Source organism: Pinus tabuliformis, chromosome 8 (assembly GCF_031772625.1).
Source record: "Pinus tabuliformis cultivar Carrire ecotype Pingquan chromosome 8, CPIR1, whole genome shotgun sequence".
In the NCBI taxonomy this organism is placed as follows: Eukaryota; Viridiplantae; Streptophyta; class Pinopsida; order Pinales; family Pinaceae; genus Pinus; species Pinus tabuliformis.
In genome coordinates, this window is record NC_142294.1 from 1,575,188,092 (window position 1) to 1,575,212,872 (window position 24,781).

At 38.8% G+C, this 24,781-nt stretch overlaps 1 protein-coding gene across 3 annotated transcripts; it reads right to left on the reverse strand.

Annotated features, from left to right (window-relative positions):
- Positions 1–678: 678 nt before the first annotated feature.
- LOC149242049 (uncharacterized) lies at positions 679–18,085 on the reverse strand. Of its 3 annotated transcripts, XM_089374143.1 has the most exons (7): positions 17,800–18,085; positions 17,554–17,643; positions 17,179–17,300; positions 16,881–16,976; positions 16,299–16,704; positions 2,440–2,483; positions 679–2,277 (listed from the first exon to the last, which is right to left on the reverse strand). In XM_089374143.1, exons 5-7 carry the CDS (start codon positions 16,495–16,497, stop codon positions 1,126–1,128), a joined length of 1,395 nt encoding a protein of 464 aa, XP_089230269.1. In that variant the 5' UTR covers positions 16,498–16,704; positions 16,881–16,976; positions 17,179–17,300; positions 17,554–17,643; positions 17,800–18,085; the 3' UTR covers positions 679–1,125. The 3 variants fall into 3 exon arrangements, with proteins under 3 accessions (XP_089230269.1, XP_089230268.1, XP_089230270.1); XM_089374142.1 differs by lacking the exon at positions 17,554–17,643; XM_089374144.1 differs by lacking the exon at positions 17,800–18,085 and having other exon boundaries at positions 17,423–17,561.
- Between the last annotated feature and the right edge of the window lie 6,696 nt (positions 18,086–24,781).

A 24,781-nucleotide genomic window follows, 5' to 3' on the forward strand; every position in this document is an offset into this window, starting at 1 on the left:
ATTCACAATATTTTCGGCCAATCTAAACAAAATTTTCTAGTACATTCATCAATCGTCAAGGAATATTTCCGAATCTCAATATACCCAGATAGATGCCAAAAAGAACAGGCGATCCCTCCATATCCAAGAAAATAAACGAACATCATACACTAAACCTTTATCGGAAACCTTATAATAATGCACTTCAACCTATTCAAAAGTTAGTAAGATATTTTCGAAAGTTCTACAACATGCATATCAATGATAAATATCCCTGAAAATGAAGCTTCTCATTATTCACAAGGATACACATTTTAAGACGCAGACGAGACAAAAATTAGTAATATTTTTAAAAATCTTTTAAAATTATTTGTGAATTGGAAACTATAATTCCGCAATGTTTTCCAGAAAATAAACTGCTTTATCTGTGTAATACAAAATGCATAAAAGTTCAAGAAGCTTGCAGACATTCCGTCTATCAAAATTCTTGGCTCATATTCTCTTTCGTTCCTAGAAAAAAATATGTTTCTTTAAAATTGTCAGTAGTTACAGAAGTCCAGATTTTCCTAATAAACATGCAAAAAATGCAAGCAACTCCTCTAGGGCACCGAAGGTTCTCCGAGTATCAAAGAGGACAGGACAAAATTTCCTGGAAACTGCATGCTGAATTTGTATTTTACCTACCATCAGCATTGCAGGTTCCAGCCTGCACTAGAGCAGTGCAACCATATCCAATTCGAATAGCATGAATGTTATTGGTTAGGTAATACTTTCAGAGATCACTTTCTTTGATAACCAGTTTACATGTCCAAGTTTATAAACCGATTAGAGAGAGAGCAGATAAAGGAAGTTCTCTTTGCCTCCCACCAAGAAATTTGTTACAGAACTTTAAAAAACTGCAATGTCAGATACACAGCCCAGCCATCTGGAAGAATCTCAGCATCATTTTAAGTATCAGCTTGAAGATCACATTTCGCAGAGGCTTATACGATCTGCTTGAAGATCACTTTCTCAGTGGCCTTTGTTTCCATTACATTCATAACGACATTATCTTCATAATGATGCTTCCTAGCAAATTATATGCAACTAAAGTTTCTAACTAATAGTATATAAACAAAATAATATAGACCCCTCAACAGAGAAGTTTCATTCATGTACCCATTTTCTGAAATACCTAAAAGAACTCGAATGCTTAGCATGTCGTAGTGAGAAGTCATTTCCTGAGCTACTCTCACCAGAATGCCTTGATGTTCCTGACAAATTACAACCAGCCTCAATTGTAGTATGTTCTTCCTTGGATTTTCCTCTTGAGGAAAAAGGCCTTCTAAACAGAGATTTGTTGAATGAATCCTTTTCAATTTTGCTGGATGACATCTTTACAACATTATCAATGGACAACCTATCTTTGCAAGACAAAAGAATTTCACCGGAAAAGAATTGAGGATCTACAATATCATCATTTGAAACACCAATTCTTGACATTTTGTTTCTCGAAGATGATTGACTCTGTGACCTGTAAGCCTTTAAACCACCACCTTTGGATCTGATAATTCGCTCTACTGGAGATGGCATCCGCTTTGAGAGCATCTCTTCATGAGCAATACATACAGGGCATAACGGATCTTGCTGATTAGCTTCAGAAGTTGTCTTCTCCAAACACTCTGGATGGTAGACATGCCCACAAGCTAGCACAGCAACAACAGAGATATACTCTTGTGATACAAGCTTTGAGCAAATGCCGCAAGTCTGAACTTCCACCTGGGAGGACATGGAAGTAGCATGTGTGTTTTTGGCCCTGATCCTTTCCATGGCCAGAGCTCCATCCATGCTGTCTCTGCCCGGAATCCACCCAAAATCAGAAGGGCTTGTTGCATCACTCCAACGGAACCGCTCTCTTCTAGAGGAAGCTACAAGATCTGAAAATGTCTGCATGGACCACCAATCAGGGACACCTCCATGTGAACCCACTGTTGAGTCGCCGTTACTACCAGCCAACTTGAAGGAGTGTCTTCCATCCAATGCTGATATGGAGCTGTTACTAAGTGAATTTAACGCATGAATCCGACTGTCTGAGATTTGCCTGGTAAGGTGTTTGTTGGAAGTATGGTGCAAGCGCCTGGAGAAAAAAGAACGACTACGGATTGATGGGCGCCGTGATGAAGCTAGCTGGCTTTTTGAGCATTGTGGCAGATCAGGCCGACTTTTATATTGTCTTTGGAAGCAGTCCTCTGTATTTATTGGGGGTGTAAAAGATTCCGGTGTCTTTGGATTGAAGTAAGGGGCAGCTGACGGGTATTCCTGCCAAAAAGTAAAATAAAATGCATAAAAAGTGAAGAACCCAAACTTCTAAAATTACTCCGCCCACTAACAAGAACTAATACTCTCCCAGAATACAAGAAGCCTATTCATGCAGGCCTGCACACAAAAATAAACCTGAAACATCCTAAACAAATAACGAACCTCTTTGGAGGATGCTTCTGTTATATACGGGCTCAAACCTGAATCTGAATGAAAAGAATTAGTCCAAGTGTCAGCAATCTAATATTTCCTTCTCTTCTAAATCAAAAAATAAAGTATATTTTATTTTATTTACTTTTTGGAACGATGACAAAGCCTTTGATCTGAATCTTGAAAGAAATTATATTTTCGGAGTACTATCTATATTACAAAATTACAAGGCACATATTTAAGTATAACAATGTTGATCTATTTATGTATGTGTATGTATAGACAAAAGGACTATTCTTTCCATCGATCTCCTCAAAATATAAGATTTCAGGTAAAAGTAATTAGGACACATTGATGACACAGGATTGGTGTTCAAGAATTAAATGAATTTCTTTTGCCACTTTTTAGAACATATCTGATATTACAGAATCTCAAAATCAATCTTAAATTGAGGCTGACAATAAAAACCGGCAAACAGAAACAATACAAGTCTATTAAAATGCAATGCAATAGCCAAAATCTCCCTGGCCCAAAGAACAAACATATCATGGCTAAGGGGGTTTCGTTTGCAGAAAGAAATTCAATCCATTAATGAGTATTTGCAAGAGTTCAAGGACTCATGAGTACACCCTTTCCGATATGTTCCTCCCTCTTTTGGTTCTGTTCAAGATAAGGGAAAGGGTAGAATGAATTTGAAAAAGGGTGATGTGACTATCAAAAGTTATTTCACTCCCTCCTCTCCATCAGATGCACATGGTCATGAAGTTAGTAAAACTCAAATGCAGCCCACATTAGATGACCATTGGAAGAAAGAATTGAGGGACACTGCTTGTGAGTACATAGCTAGATGGTGATGTGATGCTGATATCCCCTTTAATGCTGCTCGTTCACCATATTATGAGCCTATGTTTGATGCCATACATGCTGCTGGAAAAGGCTTCAAAGGCCCTACTATGCATGAGCTAAGGGGGTTTCGTTTGCAGAAAGAAATTCAATCCATTAATGAGTATTTGCAAGAGTTCAAGGACTCATGGGCAAGAACAGGGTGTACCATCATGTCAGATGGATGGACTGATCAAAGAAACCGTACCATCATAAACTTTCTTGTCTTCTGCCCACAGGGAACCATGTTTTTAAAATCAGTTGATGCATCTGATAAGGTAAAAGATGGCCACTTGTTGTTTCAACTATTGGATCAGGTTGTTGAGGAGGTGGGGGTGGCTAATGTTGTTCAAATCATCACAGATAATGCCTCTAACTATGTTCTTGCTGGTAAACTGTTAGAGGAAAAACACAAGACCATCTTTTGGACCCCATGCACTGCACATTGCATAGACCTCATGCTTGAGGATATTGGAAAATTAGATTGGGTAAAAAACACTATAGATCATGCCAAAAACATAACAAAATTTATCTACAATCATACATTGATTTTGAGCCTCATGAGGAAACACACTGGGGGCAAGGATATTATTAGGCCTGCCATCACTAGATTTGATACACATTGCAATCTATGCTTTCCCAACATAGAAACTTGCAAAAGATGTTTTCCAATGATGAATGGAATCAAAGCAATTGGTCTAACAAACCGGAAGGCAAAGAATTGAAAAAGAAAGTCTATGAAGAAACTTTTTGAAGAAAGGCAGCAGAGATTGTGAAGCTTGCTGAGCCACTAGTTAAGGTGTTGCGGTTGGTGGATGGGGAAAGGTTGGCTATGGGCTTCATTTATGAGGCTATGGATCAAGCAAAGGAGCAAATAAAGACGGTAGGCTATGGATCAAGCAAAGGATCAAATAAAGACGGTATACAAGGATAGAGTGCCAAAGTATGGGCCCATTTGGGCAATCATTGATGAAAGATAGAACAATCAACTCCATCGCCCTATACATGCAGCTGGGTATTTTTTGAACCCATGGTATCATTATAAAGCTAAGGAGTCAGGAGCTTTGAGGGGGAAGGTCAGAGATGGACTGTTTGATTGCATTGATCGCATGATCCCATTGGAGTCTGATCAGCTGGAGATACACTGACAGGCCAATATCTTCAGCAATGCATCAGGTACCTTTGGGAAGAACTTAGCAAAGATTGCAAGAGAAGCAGACGAGCCAGGTAAACAAAAATTTCAATTTTCAAATTCTTAATAGTTTTACTTTTTTTTTAAAGTTTGTTAAATCGTTTATAATTTGAAAGTTAGATATAATTTGTAATTTTGTTGAGCTAACTCATTACACTCCTATGTTTTTTGCAGCACAATGGTGGGAGGCCTTTGGTGGCCATTGTCCTGAATTGCAAAAGTGTGCAATTTGTATTTTGAGTCAAACTTGCAGTACATCTGGGTGTGAGCGCAATTGGTCTTTGAGAGGATTCACACAAAGAAGAGAAACCGTTTGGATCAAAAACGGTTAAATGATCTAGTTTATGTCCAATACAACCTTCGGCTCAGACGAAACCATTTGCTGAACAAAAGACTTGATTCAAATCCCATTGTGTTGGAAGACATTGATCCAACATCAGATTGGGTAGTGGAGAGTCATCCAGCAGAGTTTGATCCTGATGAGGATCTTGATTTAGATTTAGATTTCGAGACATCAGTTGAACTTGAACATGCTGTTCAACTTCAGCCTGTTCAATTGAATGCAGATCCCAATCCACCAGCCTCAATCTCACAGCCAGCAAGAACTCCAGTTGTAGGTGCTTCCTCTGCTCAGCCACGACAGAAGCACAGCCGCATATCTACTCTATCTCAGCTTGCATCTGCTGCAGTTGCACAGCCTGCTAGTGGTACCACTTCTACAGTTGCAGTTGGAGATGATGATGAGGAGGAGGAGCCATGGGGCCCCCTGTCTGACTCTGATGATGATGATCCAGAGATTGATCGACATGATCTTGGCTCCTCTGGCAATAGCTACTAGCCAGTAGTACTAGTACTAGAGTCTGGTCACCGTCACAGTTTACTTTTGTTGTACAGGCCATTTCTAGCCTCCTTGGTTATGTGTTTTTTGTTTTGAGTCTTTGATCATGTATGACAATTGACTATGTATTGCCATTGGGTACCATTTTGATATAATGGATTGATTCATGAGCCTACTTTGATCATATCTTGTCTTCCATCTATATTATAATGCTGTGTGTTTGGAAACATGAATGAAAATCTTTAAAATTATGTTTAAAATCTTTAAAATTATGTTTTTTTATGAAAAAAATAAATATTTAATGTATTTTTTACAACGCTTGAATCTTTGAAATCGAGCCAGCCGAGTGATTACCGTTTCGGAGTCGGAGTTGGAGTCGATCCTCGACCGAGTCGGAGTCCGAGTCGGAGTTTTAAAACTATGATCTTAATTGACTATTGTTAGCATTTGGCATCTTGGGTTACTTGGTATCTTGTGAAATATTGTTGAAATTTGCACTTGTATCTCTAAGAATTTTATCTTGTTTAAGATTGCAATTCACTATTGTTAAGTAGTCTTAAAAAAATTCTAATTAAGTACTTAAAAAACTTAAAAAAATCTCAACTCAAGATAAATCTCACTCATAATCTCTTGCATAAACATACTAGATCTAGATTTGCATTAATAATTTACCTCTTAGCATAGGCTAGGTTGATAGAGACATAGGACAATCCTTCTTATCTAGCTTGAGGGGCCTCGACAACTCTTCAGTGGACGGTGACCTTGCAGTCGTCAGAGCCACAGTGTCTACAGCGCTGATGCTTCGGGTGATAAAAGCCTAACAAAAGGTATCGTTAATCAAGCCCTAGCCTGTTTCCTGTTAGCCTCCTTCCCACAACCTATGTTGGAGCCCAACTTCAAAATAGTTAAAAGAAAGTTACACTTAGACTAGGCATTTAACTAAAATTTACCAAGATCACTACATCTCACATAGGTCCTAGGATTTTCATATCATATAGGTTAGTCAATCATTCAAACAATGGGTGTGTACATCCGGTCATTTGGTTCCAATTCATAAGAAACAAGAATTTGTGACTCCATTAAGGCACTGGTCTCATAATAGAAAATCTAATTTAATCAATAATATTGCTTAATTTCAACCAAGTGTCTCCCAAGTAAGTTGATTCTCAACTTGTTTTCTTTCACTTCATTCCATAGGGACTACCCCCCATAGCCTGTTGTTGGGAGATAGCGAGAACGGAGCGGGCGGGGATTAGAGTGACAACCCTCGTCCTGAGCATTTTCGCGGTGCTTGTACAATCCGGGCGACAACAGCACCCACAACCCCTCACATTTTGGAGCCCATGGAAAAATCTATAAATAGAGAAGAGTTGAGATCAAACCATCATCATCAAGTTGGATCAAATATATTTGTTTTCTTGAGTTGTGGATCTAAGGGTTTTAACTTTTAAGACCCCTTTTCTTCTATTAATTTTGGTGGTGTGAAAGATACCACCCTAGTTAGTAAACCTATCTTTATCTTCTCTATTTTCTTCTGGAAAACAAGGAAATCAACTATCTAAAGAATAGCAAAGTCTTTTTGGTGGGAGATCTAAAGCAAATCAAGCAAATTATCTTGAGGCTAGATGAATCTATGTTGAGGCAAATTGTTAAATTTTATGTATGCTCTATGCTTAGAGCAATTTATTTCAATTTTCACAGTTAGCTCAATATCTTTTCCAGATTAGCAATCACATCAGCGTTAAAGTAAACTGCAGATAGAACATAAACATAAATCGTAGAAAACAAGCCAAGACAAGAGGACACAATATGTGGCACTAGCCAAAGACAAACCCCAATGTGGGGAAACCCTTGATCAATTATTCTTCTATGTTCTTCAATAGTTCAGCAGAGAGAGAGAAAGAGATAGTACATTTACAACAAAAGTCAACACTTACTTTCTATATCTACATGAAATCAGTTGAAGACATGCTGCTTCAATTGATTCTCCAAGGTGACTCCTTCACCTATCATAGTGCTGCATCTCGTCCACTTGCTGCACCTCACCATGCTGCACTTCATGTTGTTGCTCCTGTCACTGTGTTGCTCCAATCATTGCGCTGCTCTTATCACGGATTTGCACCCAATGTTGTACTCATCGCTAATTTGCGCTCAATGATTGCACCATCACTGATCTGTACTCAATGACTGTTATGTTGCACTTCATCATCAGTTGCACCTGTCACTGTGTTACACCCAATCATACACTCAAGGCATACTGTAATACATCATCATCATCATGCTGCAATACCTTGTTGCTATACTACTCACATCATGCTGCTGCAATACTTATGATGTTCTTAACATACAACATCCACTTTGCTGCATATCAACCTTAGCTGCTTGCTATGGCTTGTAGCCTAGCAAAGCAACTAGGCTATAGTTCCAGATTCCTTCAAGCAGACCCAAACTAGACACTAGATAGCAACTTAGCCCTCTGACTTCTAATCTGATGACAACTGCTCCCAAACGTATCTCATCCATGCTTTTGACCAGCAGTGAGATAGTTGTAGTTATGGCTAGATGTGACAGCGTATGAGATCATCTTCACGTCTAAAATTAGGGCCTCTTTAGGCCTCCTTACTGTGGCTTGAGGAACTCTTCACCATGTCATTCAAGTTATTTCTAGACCTTCCTTTGACGTTGTCCTTGTGCATCATAAGGCTATGGTATGACTGCGGCTAGGGCACTCTCGAATACACTTCCTTTTGACTGCGTCTAGAGCTATTTAAGACCTCTTCTTTCCAGCATGTATGAGTCCTTCTCTTGCTGCATAGAACCTTTAATGACTGCGGATTATATCTCCTAGGAGGACTGCGGTTAGGGCAGCATAGAGCCCTTCTTTTGCTGCGGAATAAGGCCAACATTTAGAGTGCATTTGGATTGTGACTAGGGCTACACAGAACTGCAGCTAGGTCTCTTTTAGACCAACGTGTAGACCTCTCCTCAGGACAGCAGATAGGGGACTGCTTCTAGGGCAAGACAGTGGCTAGATTGTGGCTAAGACACTTCCTTAAGTGTTGCGGCTAGGAGACTGTGTTAAGGTCATCTCTATAGGGTCATCCATGACAACGTTAGGTTGTAGTCAAGATTTCTCTAGGACGAGTTTAGGTCTCTCTGCGTTTAGGGCATAACAAAGTTAGAACCCTTGTTCCATGACTGTGATAGGAGGCCTCTTCATTAAGCAGCGTTAGGGCTTTGTTTCCATGCCAGCGTAGGTGTTTCTTCATGATAACAGTAAGGCTTCTTCCATGGCTGCATTAGGCTTCCCCATTAGAGCAACATAAAGCCTATTCAACCATGACTGCATTTAGATCTAGGGCATGTTATCTTAGGGCAGCGTATATACTAGGGCACTCCCGCGTATATACTAGGGCACTCCCTCTAGATCTCATCTTCATCAAACCCAAAACAGGATGAAGAGAGATCACAAGAGTGAGTGAGTGTCAAATGACTTAAAGTCCTCTTCTATTTATACTAAAACATAGAGCATAAGAGGGGGTTATTTGGTTGTTGGCCGACCTTGACGAATTGTCCCATAACACAAATAAATTCATATCTCAATGAGAGGGATCCAAGAAAAATATCAGCTTCCATTAATAGGATGACCCACATGGAGTTTGGCCCTAGTTGCCAATTTTAACACAAATTAGTGACGAATTTTCTGAGGTAGAATGAGCTCTAAGGCTCAGAGTATGAGAAATTATCCTGGGACAGAACAACGATAATCTTCCTAAACAATCTAAGACTTCCTAAGCATAAATAGAGATCATTCTAGCAAAAGTCGAGTTCTCCCTAAGGTTATTCGAAGGACGAATTAGAGTATGTAGCAAACCTGGAACTCTTTGAGACAATACAATGGCCCTAAGACAAAATTCAAAGGAGCTTTCTGAGGAAAGTAAGATTCGATCACCCTCCCACACAATTCGGTTACCATCCTAAGGGGACCCAACCCCGTCCAATGGCTCTTGGTTAATTCTCACGTAGAAGAGTCAAGGCTTTGTCCTGAGATTATTCATTTATTCAGGTTAGAACTCGCAAGGGATTACAAGTTGCGGCACTACTTCAAGTCTACGGAGCAGTATAGAACATGCTTAGGTCAATTGGTTAGGGTACAATTGCTTATCAATCAAGCTTTGTTGAATTTGGGACTATATTGGAAACTATTGTCAAATCTATTTATTGGTTGAATTTGATCAGACACTGCCGAATTTGGAACTGTATTGGAATTGTTGTCAAATATGTCGATTGGTTAAATTATGGCATTTTGTGGAAGGGAATAGTGTTACATGTTGTTGAGTATTGCTACTTATATTGCCTATTCATATGTTGTATTATTGAATAATCTATTGGTTTCATTACTGAACAAGTAAAAGAAATTTGTTGAAACCTTAGTTATCTAAGGAACCCTAGGACAAAAATTTCCCTAGGACATTACATAGGCCCATTAGATTCATATTTCAATGTATTAGCACTTCCAACCAATAGTCCTATTTTAGAACCTAAGTTGCATGGTACGGGGAAACGAATATGCATTTATGAAACAAAAGCGCACTAATAGATAACACATTATATTGTAACTTGGAAAAGATCATTATGAATAAATGAGCAAGAACATTTAAATGACAAACATATATAACAAGTAATGTTCCACTATCACTTATATTGAGATCCTCGTCATTAGTATCTCCCTTTGCCTCTACCTCAATCCTTTAGGGATATCCATCAACACCACCCCATTTTGATGAAACTACCTCATCCAAGCTTCTAAAATATGCTACGAGATCCTCGTCATTAGTATCTCCCTTTGCCTCTACCTCAATCCTTTAGGGATATCCATCAACACCACCCCATTTTGATGAAACTACCTCATCCAAGCTTCTAATATATGCTACGAAAAAGCCTAGCATGCCTGATCAATGATTTTGGTTTGAGTGAAGGGTACACTTTTGCTAAGGCAGTGACAGAGGAGTCCAACCAGCAATATCACTAACATGGAGGTAAATAAAGGGCATGGTGCTCTTGATTAACTACCGATATCATACCATCATACATAATAGAATCTAATCAAAATAATCTTGAACTTCTAAAAATTGTTAAGCCTGCTGAATTTTGAATAGGATATGAAATTCTACTTTCTCCATATGAAGGTTGATGAAGTAGGAAACACTCTCAAACATCTAATGGTAATGTTAAAAATTTAAGTAAAACTTCTTTTATTTAAATGTGGGTCCCAACAATTAAATCAAGGAAAAATCAGGCAAATTTCATTTGGAAACACATTGGACAAATGTTGAAACATGTAAGTTTGTCTGAAACACATTTCTGATATGTGAAATGAGTTCCATACAAACTAAAATGTGTTGCAGTCGAGTTTCAGAGTTTCAAAACAGAAACACGGCAAAAATGCAGGGCAGGTGTGCAAGTTGGACATCCTCCCTCCAAGTAACAAACTTTTCCTTCAAATGGATCAATATTTGCAGCCTTATGGTAGTTTTGAACAATCACAATAATGCCTTTTAATGATGTAGAAGAAAAAGAAAGAAAAGCTTCTAAGTCAAAAACATTCACCACATAAATAATTCCTTAACCCCAAAATTCCTCCAATAGAAATATTTCCATTAAGCTCCAAGGAGAGAAGTGCTTTCACAATTGAAAAATGAGTACAAATGAGGAAGCCCTCCTCTATTTATAGAGTAAAATCTAATTTCCTTTACAATAAAACATCATTATTTGATTTAATTCTTTAGATCTGGCCTAAGAAAAATAAATCTAACTCCTAAAATTAAGTAATCTAACAAAACATAAAAATAAAGTGGTCAAGCCACATGTACAATGTTTTGATGAGAAAATGCCCCATAAAGTGGGGTCGACCCACCAACAAAATAGCAATATGGTCCAAGATGCCAACGCCTAGCCTCCAAAGCTCCTTGAATAGTGCAAGTGGTCCAGGCTTGCTTGAAGATGCCCCGAGAATGGTCCATGGTCAATTCTCAAAGCATGGTAGAGTATCTTCAAATCAAAAAATCTTCCACATCCTTCACTTTTAGTTCAACAACCTCGTGAAGATTGGCACTTTTCCATCAAGGGGGCGGAAGCATGCTAACAGCTCCACAACTGAAGTGCAATAATGACCCAAGGTCTCCAACAAATGTCCCAAACAAGGACCCAAGGCCATACCTTGGGTCAAAGCATCCCATGAAGCATGGAAGATGCTACAAGAAGTCAAATTTTGAGTCATAAAACCCCCCATTCGGCCACGTGACATCAAAATATAATACAATTAGTACTCATTCTAGCTCACTTGTTCCTTAAGATATCTTACACAACATTCCCAGCATCAAGCACACTAAGAGAGTGATACATCATCCATATAAAAGTCATCCAAAGTACCCCGAATTGCTGCCATGTGTGTTGTAGGTGCAAATTAGTCCTCAAAATAAGACAAATCAGCTCAATAAAGTGACAACTAGGGCAGTGCTCAAGGATCTTCCACATGGCATGCATAGGAGGTGTCCAAGTGTCCACAAGCAGCCCCAAAACTGCAATGAGAGGTGTGATCAATGCTTCAATATATGTGTAGTGCCTCAAACAACGTAGTCTGCCTTGGGAAATGTACCCAAAAATCAGAACGCAACCAGCCCATCAAGGAAGGCTACTCTATGTCACCAGTCTGCCCCGCTCATCAGAAAACAAGTGCTAATGCAAAAATTTTACTATGGGTACCCTTGCTAAAAAGATGAATAACATTCAACACAATATAATTATCAAGGACCTATTGTAACAAAGCATGTCCACATAATGTGAGATGGCTAAGATGATATCACACAAAGACTCGATATGCTGCCCTAAAAATCAAACCTATAAAGATAAACAGATATTTTATTACTATCAATCTTTTATCGAAATATGGAACATGGTGGAAAGAAATTTGCATGACGCTGTTATTTTCTCTGACAATGGAGACATCATAGACTGATCCAGCAGTAATTCAAGTCCAAATTGTTTGATATACCAATTCTTTGACTCCAACTCTGCATATGAGAAGTACACAAACGTTGTATGACTTTGAGGCAACAATAAACTTTATCATTTTGTTCTATTTTAGATCTACTGATTATGTATGCAACGCTTTTAGCAATGGATGCTCTAAAAGGTGATTTACTGGTTTTGATTTCCAGCATTGGACACTTGTGGTGAAAAATAGGTGTTAATTAATTTCTCTCCAAGGGATCTAGTCAATATCTTGGAGATAGCTTAAGCCCATTTGCAAAATATTTATTCTCCACTGTGTGAGGCTCACCATAACGATGTTTATGAAGCTATTTCCGGAATACTCAGATGAAAATGGAATTTGTTTGACAGTGGGACAACCTCTAAATATGAATGATCAAGATTCAGCTTAAACTGGGGAAAAGCAGCTCCATATACAGTTCCATGTGAGTCCTATATTATGTATTGTATGTATTGCATGCTACTGATTCCTCAACTGCAGGTAAAGCCTAAACCAATAGTTCCAACCCTACGGACATACTAGAGATGCATATGATAGTAGGCCCTAATTGCAGACATAATATCACGGATGAACCAATCCAATAAAAATGTTAGTTACAAGCTAGCCAAGACTTCGGAAATCTCATTTGAAATTTTATTGAAGGTATGGGAATATTTTGAAAGTGAATTATAGTATTTCCATTTACACTGGGTCACATTGTGTCAAAGTGTATAGGTGTGCACTAGGCGGTTCTTTGATTCTTATTGTAAGTTTATTTTTAAGAATTTATCCAAATTAACACCCAGAATAGTGTTCATATACCAAACTCAGTGCTACAGCACTGTGTGGAATAACAGCCTTTACAACAGTAGGGCCGTACTAAGTGCCAATATAATGAACTTCATTAACCAGGCATTAAACAAACCGCACACTACCTAGCTAGTCATGTCCACAATCCACTGGTAAGCCAAGTCGGATTTAAGTTTTGTTAACAAAAATATACATGTAGGCACAACCAACAATCTATAGACCAAGTTACTATATGTGATTTTGCCAAACATAAATGCAATAAAACTACCAGAATGTCAAGAATGATCCGGTGATGAACTGGAATTCCTGCCGCAACGACTCGTGTTGGAAACTTGGAGTTGTTCATTAACCGTATTATATATCCTAGCTATTGAAACTTTTCTACTGGACTCTCCATTTTAACTTAGCCATAAGCAAAATCACTTTTAATCACCCATATCTTTTGCTTTTTAACATGCAGTACCATAACCTGAAAGCAACCGTGTGATATTCTATTTTGGCAGAAACTACATTGTTCAAAGAGTGGGGAATTTCTTGAAGTTGGTCTTCATGGCAGTTTCGTGAATAATTTTATTCATGCAAGAAACTGCATGCCTTTCAAGTTTTTATCTTGTTCAAACTTCAAACAGAGTTAGAAGAGATCTAAGCAAAATAAGTGTCTCAAAGCCGTCTCTGTGTGGCCATTAGATACAGCGGAGTTGCAGTAGATTGCAACCAATTTCCAAAGTTGAATAGATACTAGATAGATACAGGAACAGATATAGACATGGTATCCAAAACAGATATGGCAAATTTTTAGAAAATCAGGATAAAATTTGGCTGAGATACATCAATATATATATATATATATATATAAGCCCCAAGAGGTCGCAAGGTTGAATCCACCTAGGTCCCTCGAGGTTAGGCACATGTTGTCTGCACATATATATATATATATATAGGCACATGTTGTCTGCGCACACACACACACACACATAAACCCCAAGAGTTAGCTCAAGTGGTTTGCCTTGCCATGCCAAAGACATATTAGCCAAAGAGGTCGCAAGGTTGAATCCACCTAGGTCCCTCGAGGTCAGGCACATGTGTACCTAAACAGCATTTACACCAGAGAGCATTGACAGATTATAAAACGTAGTGTCTAGAGGGTTTTCCCAAGAAAGTTTTCAATGGAAATATCATAATTTCCTTGGGGAAACCCTCTAGACACTACTTTTTATATTCCGTGAATGGTGCTCAGCCTAAATGCCACTGGTGGACAACATATGTACCTAAACTCGAGGGACCTAGGTGGATTCAACTTTGCAACCTCCCTGGCCAATATGTCTTCACCATGGCAAGTCAAACCAGTTGAGAATGTATAGATATTTTATATATATGGAAGCCCAAGGGATTAGATCAACCTGTTGCCAATGTTGCTAGGCATTTGGCTAGGTCTATAATAACAGGTGCCTGGTTTGAATTCCCCTGGGAGAGTCGCACTAGTCTATGTTGGGGACACACCACTTGGGTTTCCCTACAAGGTTTTCTTGAAAAAAATTAAAAATATATATGGCAAAGAAATTAGGAAAATAAAAATTTCAGAATACATTCATGAATTTCAAATTTGGAAATAAAGCCAAAAATTAGTGATAATTAATAAAAGCCCAAACCCTCTATTTTAGAACTTGATTAGCAATAAATTAATGCTAGCATTCCCTTTTTTATTGATGTTTTTTGTGACTGAAACGTCAGCTGAAATGGTCAATACACTGACCAAACAGCTGAAACACCAGCTGAAATGGCAAATACAGCATTCCAAATCTGAAATGCCACTGAAATGTTTCAGGTGTACCTTTGAGGTGTTTGAAAGCAACGTTTCCAAAACACCAAAACGAGTTTCCAGTGCCTTGGAGTGGAGTTTCTGGTAACACGGAGACCAAATCTAGACTAGACCCTCATTATGAGTTGAACTAATTGACTACACATGATTAACAAGGACTGGCAACCATGCTGCCACTCTCTCGCACTTCAACATAAAATACAGCAAAAACGTGACATGCTTTAAAATTGAAATGTCCCTCTTTTACTACTGAGGAAAAAGAGTTTCCTACATTCGAGAATCCCATTGGTCATTTCCCATGGGCCATCGATAAAGAAAGAGCAACAGTAGTCAGTAATCTTGAAATTTCAGAATAAAAGAACTTGACATCTACCCAGGTTACTTGCATGCCAAAGATAAAACAATAGTTTAAAGTTTAAACTATTTTTTTCCAACTGGCATCTTTTTTGATAGCTCCCACAACATTAATTTCCCTCATTATCAAATCTCTCTCGAATATTTGCCCAATTTTCAATCTTATATAAAAGCTTGCAATATATGACAAATTTCACAGGAACTAGTAGTAAATTATTCAGTTTTGATAAAGCAAATACCTGGAACATACATATTTCACCTTTTATAAACTTGACAGATTACTACACAGATACACTTATTTCAGTTATTTTATTGCTTCAATTTCTGGTTTCCCCATTGACAGTCGGATTGGTTTCATTAACATATTATCTTTGGTTCCAATTATAAGGCTCATAATCTCTAGATTTAAACAGCCATGATAATAGTGGAAGTAACCACTCTATGTTGAGAGGTAAGCCTACTCCATATACAGGTGATGAAAAATGGCTACTACTAGATGAATGAGATAGGTATCAAGCTCAATAAAGCTTCAAAAAATGATATCAGAAAGGCAACCACAACAACATCAAGAGAGGAAAATACACTTAGATATAAAAGCTGAAGTATGAAATCAATGGACACTCTGCTGTTACGCAAAATTAATCAATTCTTGACAAATTCAGGATAAAAGGCCAGGCACTATCAGGTAGTGTTTTGATTTCCGATACCCTTGGAATGAATTAAATATTAAATTTCAATTTCAAAGTGAGGGATGTAATGTAGTTTTCTTTTGAAACCCGATGATAAATGTAAGAAAGCATTTCAGGCTCAAAACAAATTTGCAACAATCTCAAAATTGAATTTCTCAAGGTCAGACAATGAATCCAAACAAAAAAATCATTTTGCTTTGCAACTGTGATATATGGAAAAAAATTAACAGAGAATGTTTCTTTTAATGGCTTACCTGAGGGAGTATTAACAGAGTTTCCATCATGATCAGGCAGAAAGGGAGGGCTCAACCACTGTGGCTCGCGAAAACTGGCCGACAAGGGGCTTGAATCAACCGAACCATTTCCAGAAAAATTGCTTTGATGGTTCGTATGACGAAAGCTCGCAGCTCGGCTTCCTCTGCTGTTCGATGAAAGGGTCCTTTGAAATTGCATGCAATTTCCCGGGCCTGTGACATCTTCGGCCTGCGATTTATACTCATGGTGAGATGAAAGAATCTCTGGCAGTGTAGCCAACCGTCCATCCTTATCCAACCTTGAACCCTGTGGCCTTGCGGCCACACAACAAGCAGACCCCGTCTTTGCAAATTTTATATATCCAGCTAAGGGCCACGTCGGATACGCTTACCGACTAAGAAAAATCTGAGTAAATCAATGGCAATATCTTAATTAAACCAAGAGCTTGCCCAGAGTAAGAGCATCCACAACAGATAAAACAATCCGTACATACTTTTGGTATAGCGAGATGTTAAACGTAAACTCAAAATACACAGAAAACAAAACCAACAGCCTGCGGATTACAATGTCAAATTATTTACCAGGTATTGCAACTGAAAAGTAGATCAGCCAAATAATATAAAGAGCTCATTCCTAGTCCCATGTCACAGATTCTCCTGCTTTTCTTGCAAAACAGACTGCAGATGACAGCACATTTAAACCCTTGTAATTGACCAACAAACGCACAGCACTAAAGTGAATTTAAAAATAAGAATAAACTCTAAAAGCTCTCCTCTTCTTAATATATGCATCCCTACAGATTGGGGTTATCCCCTGAAAATGATCGGAAACCAACGGAAAAATGTATAATCCAAACCCAAGAGTTACTTGTCTTCCTACCTGTCTTGAACTAAGCAAAACTCCGCCGATTTTATTCTCCAGGACTAAAGCCAAGCCAGCACCACGGCCGCCTCGTAAATCTGAACAACAGATCTTTTCATTGCAAAGTCGGTTCTACGACCCTGTCACATAATACAGTAAACATCGACTCTCTCAGAGAAATAATAAAATAAACCCCAACCGTCCCCCGAACGTTTACTGTAAGCAAGCAGAACCGCACAAGAGCAGCATATTGACATAAGACCTTCACAGTTATTCTTGAAAATCTTAATCAAGCTGTGTTCCGGAGCTAGACCAGCATTTCATTTTCGCATCAGAGCAAACACTTTGCCGTTCAGATAGCACAGAGTGCCGAGGGTTTATTACTCCACTAACCTCACACATTCGACGGATAGAAATAAAGCTTTCCACAGTTTTCTCAGATGCCGCATGCTCCGCAAACACTTCTACTTACTCCGCAGTTTTCTGCGAGATTACTTTATGTTTTACTAAAAGATAATCTCATCGTCCAACTTCCAACCTAACTACGCATTCCGGACTAATTTTGCGACTTTTTAGCCCGTCAAAAACGGCATCTGCTAATAGAAAGAAGAAACAAACGGAATGAGAATAGGGAAAAACCTTATGGACTGTAGAACGATGCTCCTGCCACGGACTTGAACTCGCTCGGATCGACCTCGGGGCCAATGGCCGGAGCTAAAGAAACCTTTCAAGAACCGGGGAAATGTGAGCCAAACTGGGCAAATGAGAGATCAAACGGAAGCAGAGAGGAGCATGGGCTCGCCTGTGTAACCTAGTCCGGCAAATTACGGCGAAAGCGGCTTTATTTTAGCATCGAATTCGACCATTTGCAGGGTTACGCTGGCACCGTTGCCTCGACACACCTTTTTCTTTTTCCTCTTCCCCCAGCGTCTGTCTCCTTTCATGGGCGCCTCGGCCACGTGGCTATCCACGCTGGCCTGACTCCCGACCAAACACGTCATTAGGTGGTAAAATTCTTTTCGTATCCCGCGGGGTGAATAGTAAATCGCGTTTGCGTGTAGAAGTGGCCTCTCCGGGCGGCTCGAGAGCTCTGCTGCTGTCAACGGTTTGACTTGAGCTCTGGTCACATGTCGCCGAGGCTATAATAAATAATTGCCCGTCCCGCTGTAAAGTCCACAGTCTTTTCGGATTTTTAACAATCGAAAGTCTGTCACGTGTTGGACCGTCTTAGTGTGTCAGGGCACGCATGCTGGAGCCTGCCGCTATTTTTAGTCGGATTTTCTGGTCGCTAAATTTTCCCGCCACAAATTAGTTGATGACCGGTGTGTTCGGGGATTCCAAGGACGCTATTCAGTATGGGGCTCCCGTTAAAGAGGCTATATGCTTACACCGACGGTCACATGCTTTGGTTTCTCAATGATTAGATTTCATAAAGTGTTTCTAAACTATGTAAGGATTAATGGCCATTTTCACATGGATGGAATGTTGTTATCCAATTAGGTGGGCTTAATGGTTCAGAGCATGTGTTTCCTCCTAAGAGGTCACAGGCTCAAAACCAGAGAGGGGTAGAGTATGTATGCCTTCGTAGACTTAGCAGTTAAATCGCTGCGTGGAGGTGGATCCCTTGTCCCACAAACAAGGGGGTCTCATACACCAATTTGGTGTCTTGCTTGGCCGTGACCTTAAAAATGGATATTATTATTATTATTATTATTAGGAATTTGTAGGGATGTTGTTCTCACATTCACTTAGGATATGTACTTCCATGTTAACTTATAATGGGAGTTTATCAACATGGTTCTTGATATAAATTCTTGTTACGGAACTTATGATATAACAAACATGAGGACATCTAAAGATACACTCATGGAGATCTTATATCTAGGGAATGCCTACCCTTCTAACCTCATCACAATGAGCTAAATGGACTCGGCCAAAATTGAATCTAGATGGGAAGAGTATAAAACCTCCCTCCCAACCATTCCAACTGCTATAACTTGTCCTAGATTAGGAATATTACTATGTAAAAGAATCTCAATTATTGGATATGCCATTGTAATGATAACTTGTCAAATCATGTAGAAACTCCCCCTTGGCTATTGGAATTCAATGACATAAGAAATCAAAGTTCACATTAATCTGTAACTTCAATCTTTTGAGGATTTGGATTGACTCACAATCAACCATTGCCCCTAATGGTATTGTCTCATCATGCATGGAGCTTGGACCATAGTGAGGCTCTAATTAGGCTTGGATTTTTTGTCGAATTCATGTCAAATTTGTCATTGAAAAGATAATCATTTTGCTACAATATTGACTTACCCACTTTAAACTTGCAATTCTCATGGACATCACATATATAAACATCATAAGACAAAGAAGGCCACAAGGCATGGCACTCAAACTATCAACACTATTAGAACACAACAAGGAGAGGATAATATAAAGTAACCTAAAGGTTTACACTCAATGCTAAAATTTTATGTTCATTTTAAACAGCTTTGTCCAATTTTATTGTTTTAGATATGTGGTTTTTGAGAAGAGATTATCAATATTAACATGGAGCAAATAATTTAACTTGTGAATTTTACAAGTTAGGTTGCAATCTTCTTATCTTTTTCCCCTTATAAGAGTGTTGAGTTTTACAATTTTTCCCTTATAGACATTGAGCTATAGTTGTATGGTTGTATAGTTGTATAATATAGGGTTGTTGCCACGTCAACTATTATCTTGCACATTGTCCCTGACATTTTGGTCAATTACTTATGTAATCCACATGTGTGCACACACACACACACACACACACACACACAAAAAAAATATATATATATATATATAGAGAGAGAGAGAGAGAGAGAGAGATTAATGTTTTGTATCCTTAGGCTTGTTACAAAGTAATTGTAGAGTTATTGTGTAATCTTTTCGCATTAACTATGGCTTCATTGCCCTGTTTGGTTATGGCTTTTGTCATAAGAGAAGGCAATATGGCCTTACCCAAAAAACTTTTGTCAATTTTGGTATTATTACTACTCTAGAGAGAAAATATGCACTAAAGGCTTCTCAAAATTTTTCCTTGAAGGTGTATCATAAGGTGATGGTCCTACTCTTGATATTGAATTTTATAAGTTTGAGTATGATAGTTTATCTAATTCATTGAAGGCAAGCTCCATGCTCGATTACTTTGTAGGTCAAGGGCCTTGAGCCAATTATTCAACACTAGATCTAGGAGGTGTGGGGAGTGGCATTGCACTCGCACCTATAGGATAACCAAAGGTTTCTTCCTATTTCAATTTAGCGACCAATCCCATGTGCTTGAGATCACATTCCATAGCTCTTGGTTCTATAAAAATACCTTGGTAGCTTTCTCCTACTAGACACTTGATTTCTTGTAACAGCCCAATTGCTTACCCTCATTTATGCAATGTAAATACTTTTATGAATTGAAAGAAAAAAATGGTTTAGAAAGGGACATGGATTTCATTGCCTGAGGAAGTTAGTCGGTTTAAATATCAGTCATGGGCTGATTGAGTGGTTTTAACGGACTTGATTGTGTATTAAATTCAGCTAGAAAGGAAGGACAAGCCCATGTTTCTTTTGGGCAAAACTACAAGCCAAGAAAGGCCATTTTGTAATGAAAAGTGACAGCGTTGGAAGAGGGCAGTATGGAAAAAGCACGCAATAGAGTATGGGTTGTGTTGTCCATGGAGTTGGTTCGTGTAGACCACAACAAAACCCTTGTGATTGAGAAAGAGGAGGAGATACTCCTTCACTCTGTTAGAACGGGGAGGGAACAACACAGGAAGAGGAGTGACGGGCAAAGGAAAAGAATTGAGAAATCAGTTGAAGAACCCTCGTGAAGAGGCTTGCTGGGGAGGAAACATAGAGAAACCAGTTGAAGAACCCTCATGAAGAGGCTTCCTTGGAAGAAAGCACAAAGTGACCAATTGAAGAACCCTCATGAAGAGGCTTGCTAGGAAGAAAAATACAGAGACCAGTTGAAGAACCCTCATAAATAGGCTTGCTGGGAAGAAATCACGAAGAGAAATGGTTGATTGGAGGTTGAAGGCACCCACCGAAAGCTTGGAGATTGAAGAACCTACTGCATTGGGGAAGAAACACTCCGATGTTTGTGAGATAGAGGAACCACCAGAAGTTGCCTTTGAGCTAAAACTATGGTGTTTGTCTCATTAATGAATCACCTAGAGAAGTGATTCTTCTATCCAGCAATAGCTTATCCACTAAAGAAACTTCATGTGATGTGGATTCTCATCTCCTAACAGTGAGTTGATAATTCTCTATATTATGGTATCTTGGTAAGGATGTTAATCCTGGTTGTAAGTCTGGAAGACTGAGAGGAAATCTGTGTAACTGGTGGATGAAGGTGTTGCGTCCTTGTAACATCCTATTCAGTTGAAAACATGGTTTGGTTTCCCTTCTAAGAGCACTCTACCTCAAGCTTTGGAATCTAACTCGGGGGTGACAACTGCGAGAAAGACTTGGTTGCAGCTTGTCTATGGTAAGGTGGAGAGTTGAAGTTTCAATCTTAGTTGTTGAGCACATTTTAATGAGATAAGTATATTCAAGCCAGTATGCACTTAATTGTTATGCGCATGTTTAATGTGTTGGGTCTAATACATGTGATGATATTGGTTCATTGTGCTAGTTAATGCTTGTGACATAACAAGGAATGAGAATTCATGTACAATGTTAAAGATCTACATGATATATGAGGAATGGATTCCTCCTAGATGACTAATGTATCTTTGTTCACTTATGATTCATTTGTCGTGTATTATATGCTAGCACAGAGTTGTTAATTGGCTAGATTAATGGTCAGGGATGTGAATTGGACATAAAAAATGTATTGCAGGAGTTGTGAATATCTTTACAGGAATAAGCTTGTTCCTTTATTCATTTTGGGCTTGAAACTTGGCTTAAGGTCTGTGTTTGGTGAGATAAATATATCTTTGTTAATTAAATAGGTGAATAAGCTAGGAAGGAATTTGTTGCTTGGCCCAAATCTGAATCCTGCAAGCTTAGGAAGGATAACATTTTTAATTGTTTATGTGGAGGTCTAAATATCTATGTATTCATAGGTTGGGCCAAGGCCTTCAGAAGCTCAGAAGATGTAGTGTTCACATGTATATGGGTTGCATACACATAGGTGGATGAGGAAATTCCTTCAATCTATTATGGTGTGAATTCCAATGGTGGAGCTCCTATAACCCATCGGATTCAAGTTTAGGCATATTGCTCATAGCCCAAGTTTTAGGCAGAACCACTACAGTCGAGCCAAGTTAGGCTCCTTTACAATGGTTTGGTGCAGCCTAAATGACATACGCCTTCCATGTCTCACTTAGAATGATCGTGGTCGAGCCATGATCGAATCCCCTTCGCAAATGGCATGGGGGGGAAAGCCCTAACCTTAGCCCTTTAACCTTACTTGTGGTCGCGACAGAATTTATCAGGGTGACCAAAGGTTGCCTTCTAGGCCAGTTTGTTAGCCATAAACCCACAGAACTTAACCGATGAAATGCTAGGGTAATGAGCGACCAAGATTGAATGGGGTGATCGACAACTAAGCAAGGGCCTCGAATGACGTAAGCCCAGAGGGGTTGCATCCTAGAAACCCGCAGAAAGTCGTGCAAGGAGAAGAGTCGGGTTGACAAGGACTGGGCTGAGTTGGAAAGGTCATCAGTTGGATGGACCAATCACAAGTACATTGTGCATTGCGAAGTGTGGTCGCACGTTACTCCTAAGCCAAGAGGCTTTTCCCCGGAAGTATAGAGAGGGGCACATGTTAAGGAGGAGCGAGATTATGTGAGTTTGAGTTGCGGTGGCATACATGCACCCCCGGCAAGATGTTCAATGAAATTAGGTAGGCCCACAGACGGGTCAGCCCGGAGGGTCAACCCTGGAGCATTCACAAGTGCGCAAAGGAGGAAGGTTTGGGTAATGAGAAAGTTGGCAACAATTGATGGCTCATCGAGTGGCCTGAATACATACATACATATATATATATATATATATATATATATATATATATATATATATATATATATATATATATATATATATATATATATATATATATATATATAAGTGTTGCATTGCAATGCAAGGCATAGGGTTGTGGAACCTAAGCCCATTAATAGGTCGACAACCAATAAATAAATGCCAAGTGGTGTTGGGAGATTAGCCACGTGGCCAAGATAATGATGTGGCGTTATCTAATTCGCTATAATTGCAATGACCACTTCTCTTGATCTGAAGATCAGATTGAGGTAAAGTTTTATATTACCATAATCATCTTAACAAGATAAATGCAATGGTGATGTCAAAATCAGGCTTTAAGTGAGTTGAAGAGATTGAAATTTTTAGATCCCTTTCCATAACAATACCTTGGATCTTGGATCAACATAGTAAATGTCTCCTCTTAATTGGTGTTATGACGAGGATTAGGAGAGGGGCTCTTACAAAATGGTATTAGAGCATCCAGGTTCAGCACTCAGACTAAATGGGCTCTATCATGGGCAATCAACAATAGATTTTTTGCAAAGGAGTTTCATAGTGATTTATGACAAATTAACTTAATTTATGTTTAGGTGTTAAAAATCGGTTTGTAACTGATATATTGCTTGCATGGTAATAATGCACGAATCCCTGGCTTTGTGATGGTGCTCAGTATGAGTGTAATATTTGAATATGAGTAATGATGGCATCCTACTCATAGTGTTGATTTGGATTGGAATGATGTTCAACATGTTATTGTGATAAATGCCTTGGCAATGCATATACTTGCTAGTTGGCATTTTGAAGGCTGGATAGTCAGTGGTTGTGGCCTTGGAAGTTGTGTTTTCTTTAATTTGCAAAATTTCTTGCAGGGTAGTGGGTTATTTGTAGCATACCACCACCATTGGTTGGGAGATGCGATCTTGTATGCTTGCAATAACTATGTTCACAAGATTTGAGGAATTTAGGGAAGAATCCTTGTATGGTGTGTATTATGTGTAACATTACTTAGTTCAATGAATGATAGACATATGTATATATATTGATTGGGATGTAAAAATCCCATGGTCTGCATGTGGTGAGGCATGGAGCCTCATTGGATTGAAGGCATGATGTTTTGTGGCTCTATTAAAGAGTGGTAGGTTTCGACGTATACTTATTTGGTGTTGATGGCAGCACTATGATTGTTGATTACACGATGGTTGTTGGCTTATGCAAGTGAATGATGGGTGCAACATTGTAATGGAATGGTCATGAGTTGATCACATGCATAACCATGATACATTATAAATGTGACATATTTTTTTCTAACCAACCCACCCCCCCGAGATTGCAGATGCAATGGTTGTTGGCCTAGGCAAGGAAGGCTGGCTGCAAAATGTTAAAGACTGAGTTTTAAAATTTTATAGTGTTAGTATTAGTAAAGAGACTGGTATTTGATTTATGTTGTTAGATTTGGTAAAGAGGTTGATTGTGATTAATGTTGATGTTCTTTGTAAATATATTGATTGCTAAAATCTGTGATGACATGATTATAAATGGATTAATATGCTCGTGTGCATGGAAAAAAAAATTGAAAATTTTGAAGAGATACAAGTATGACTAATTA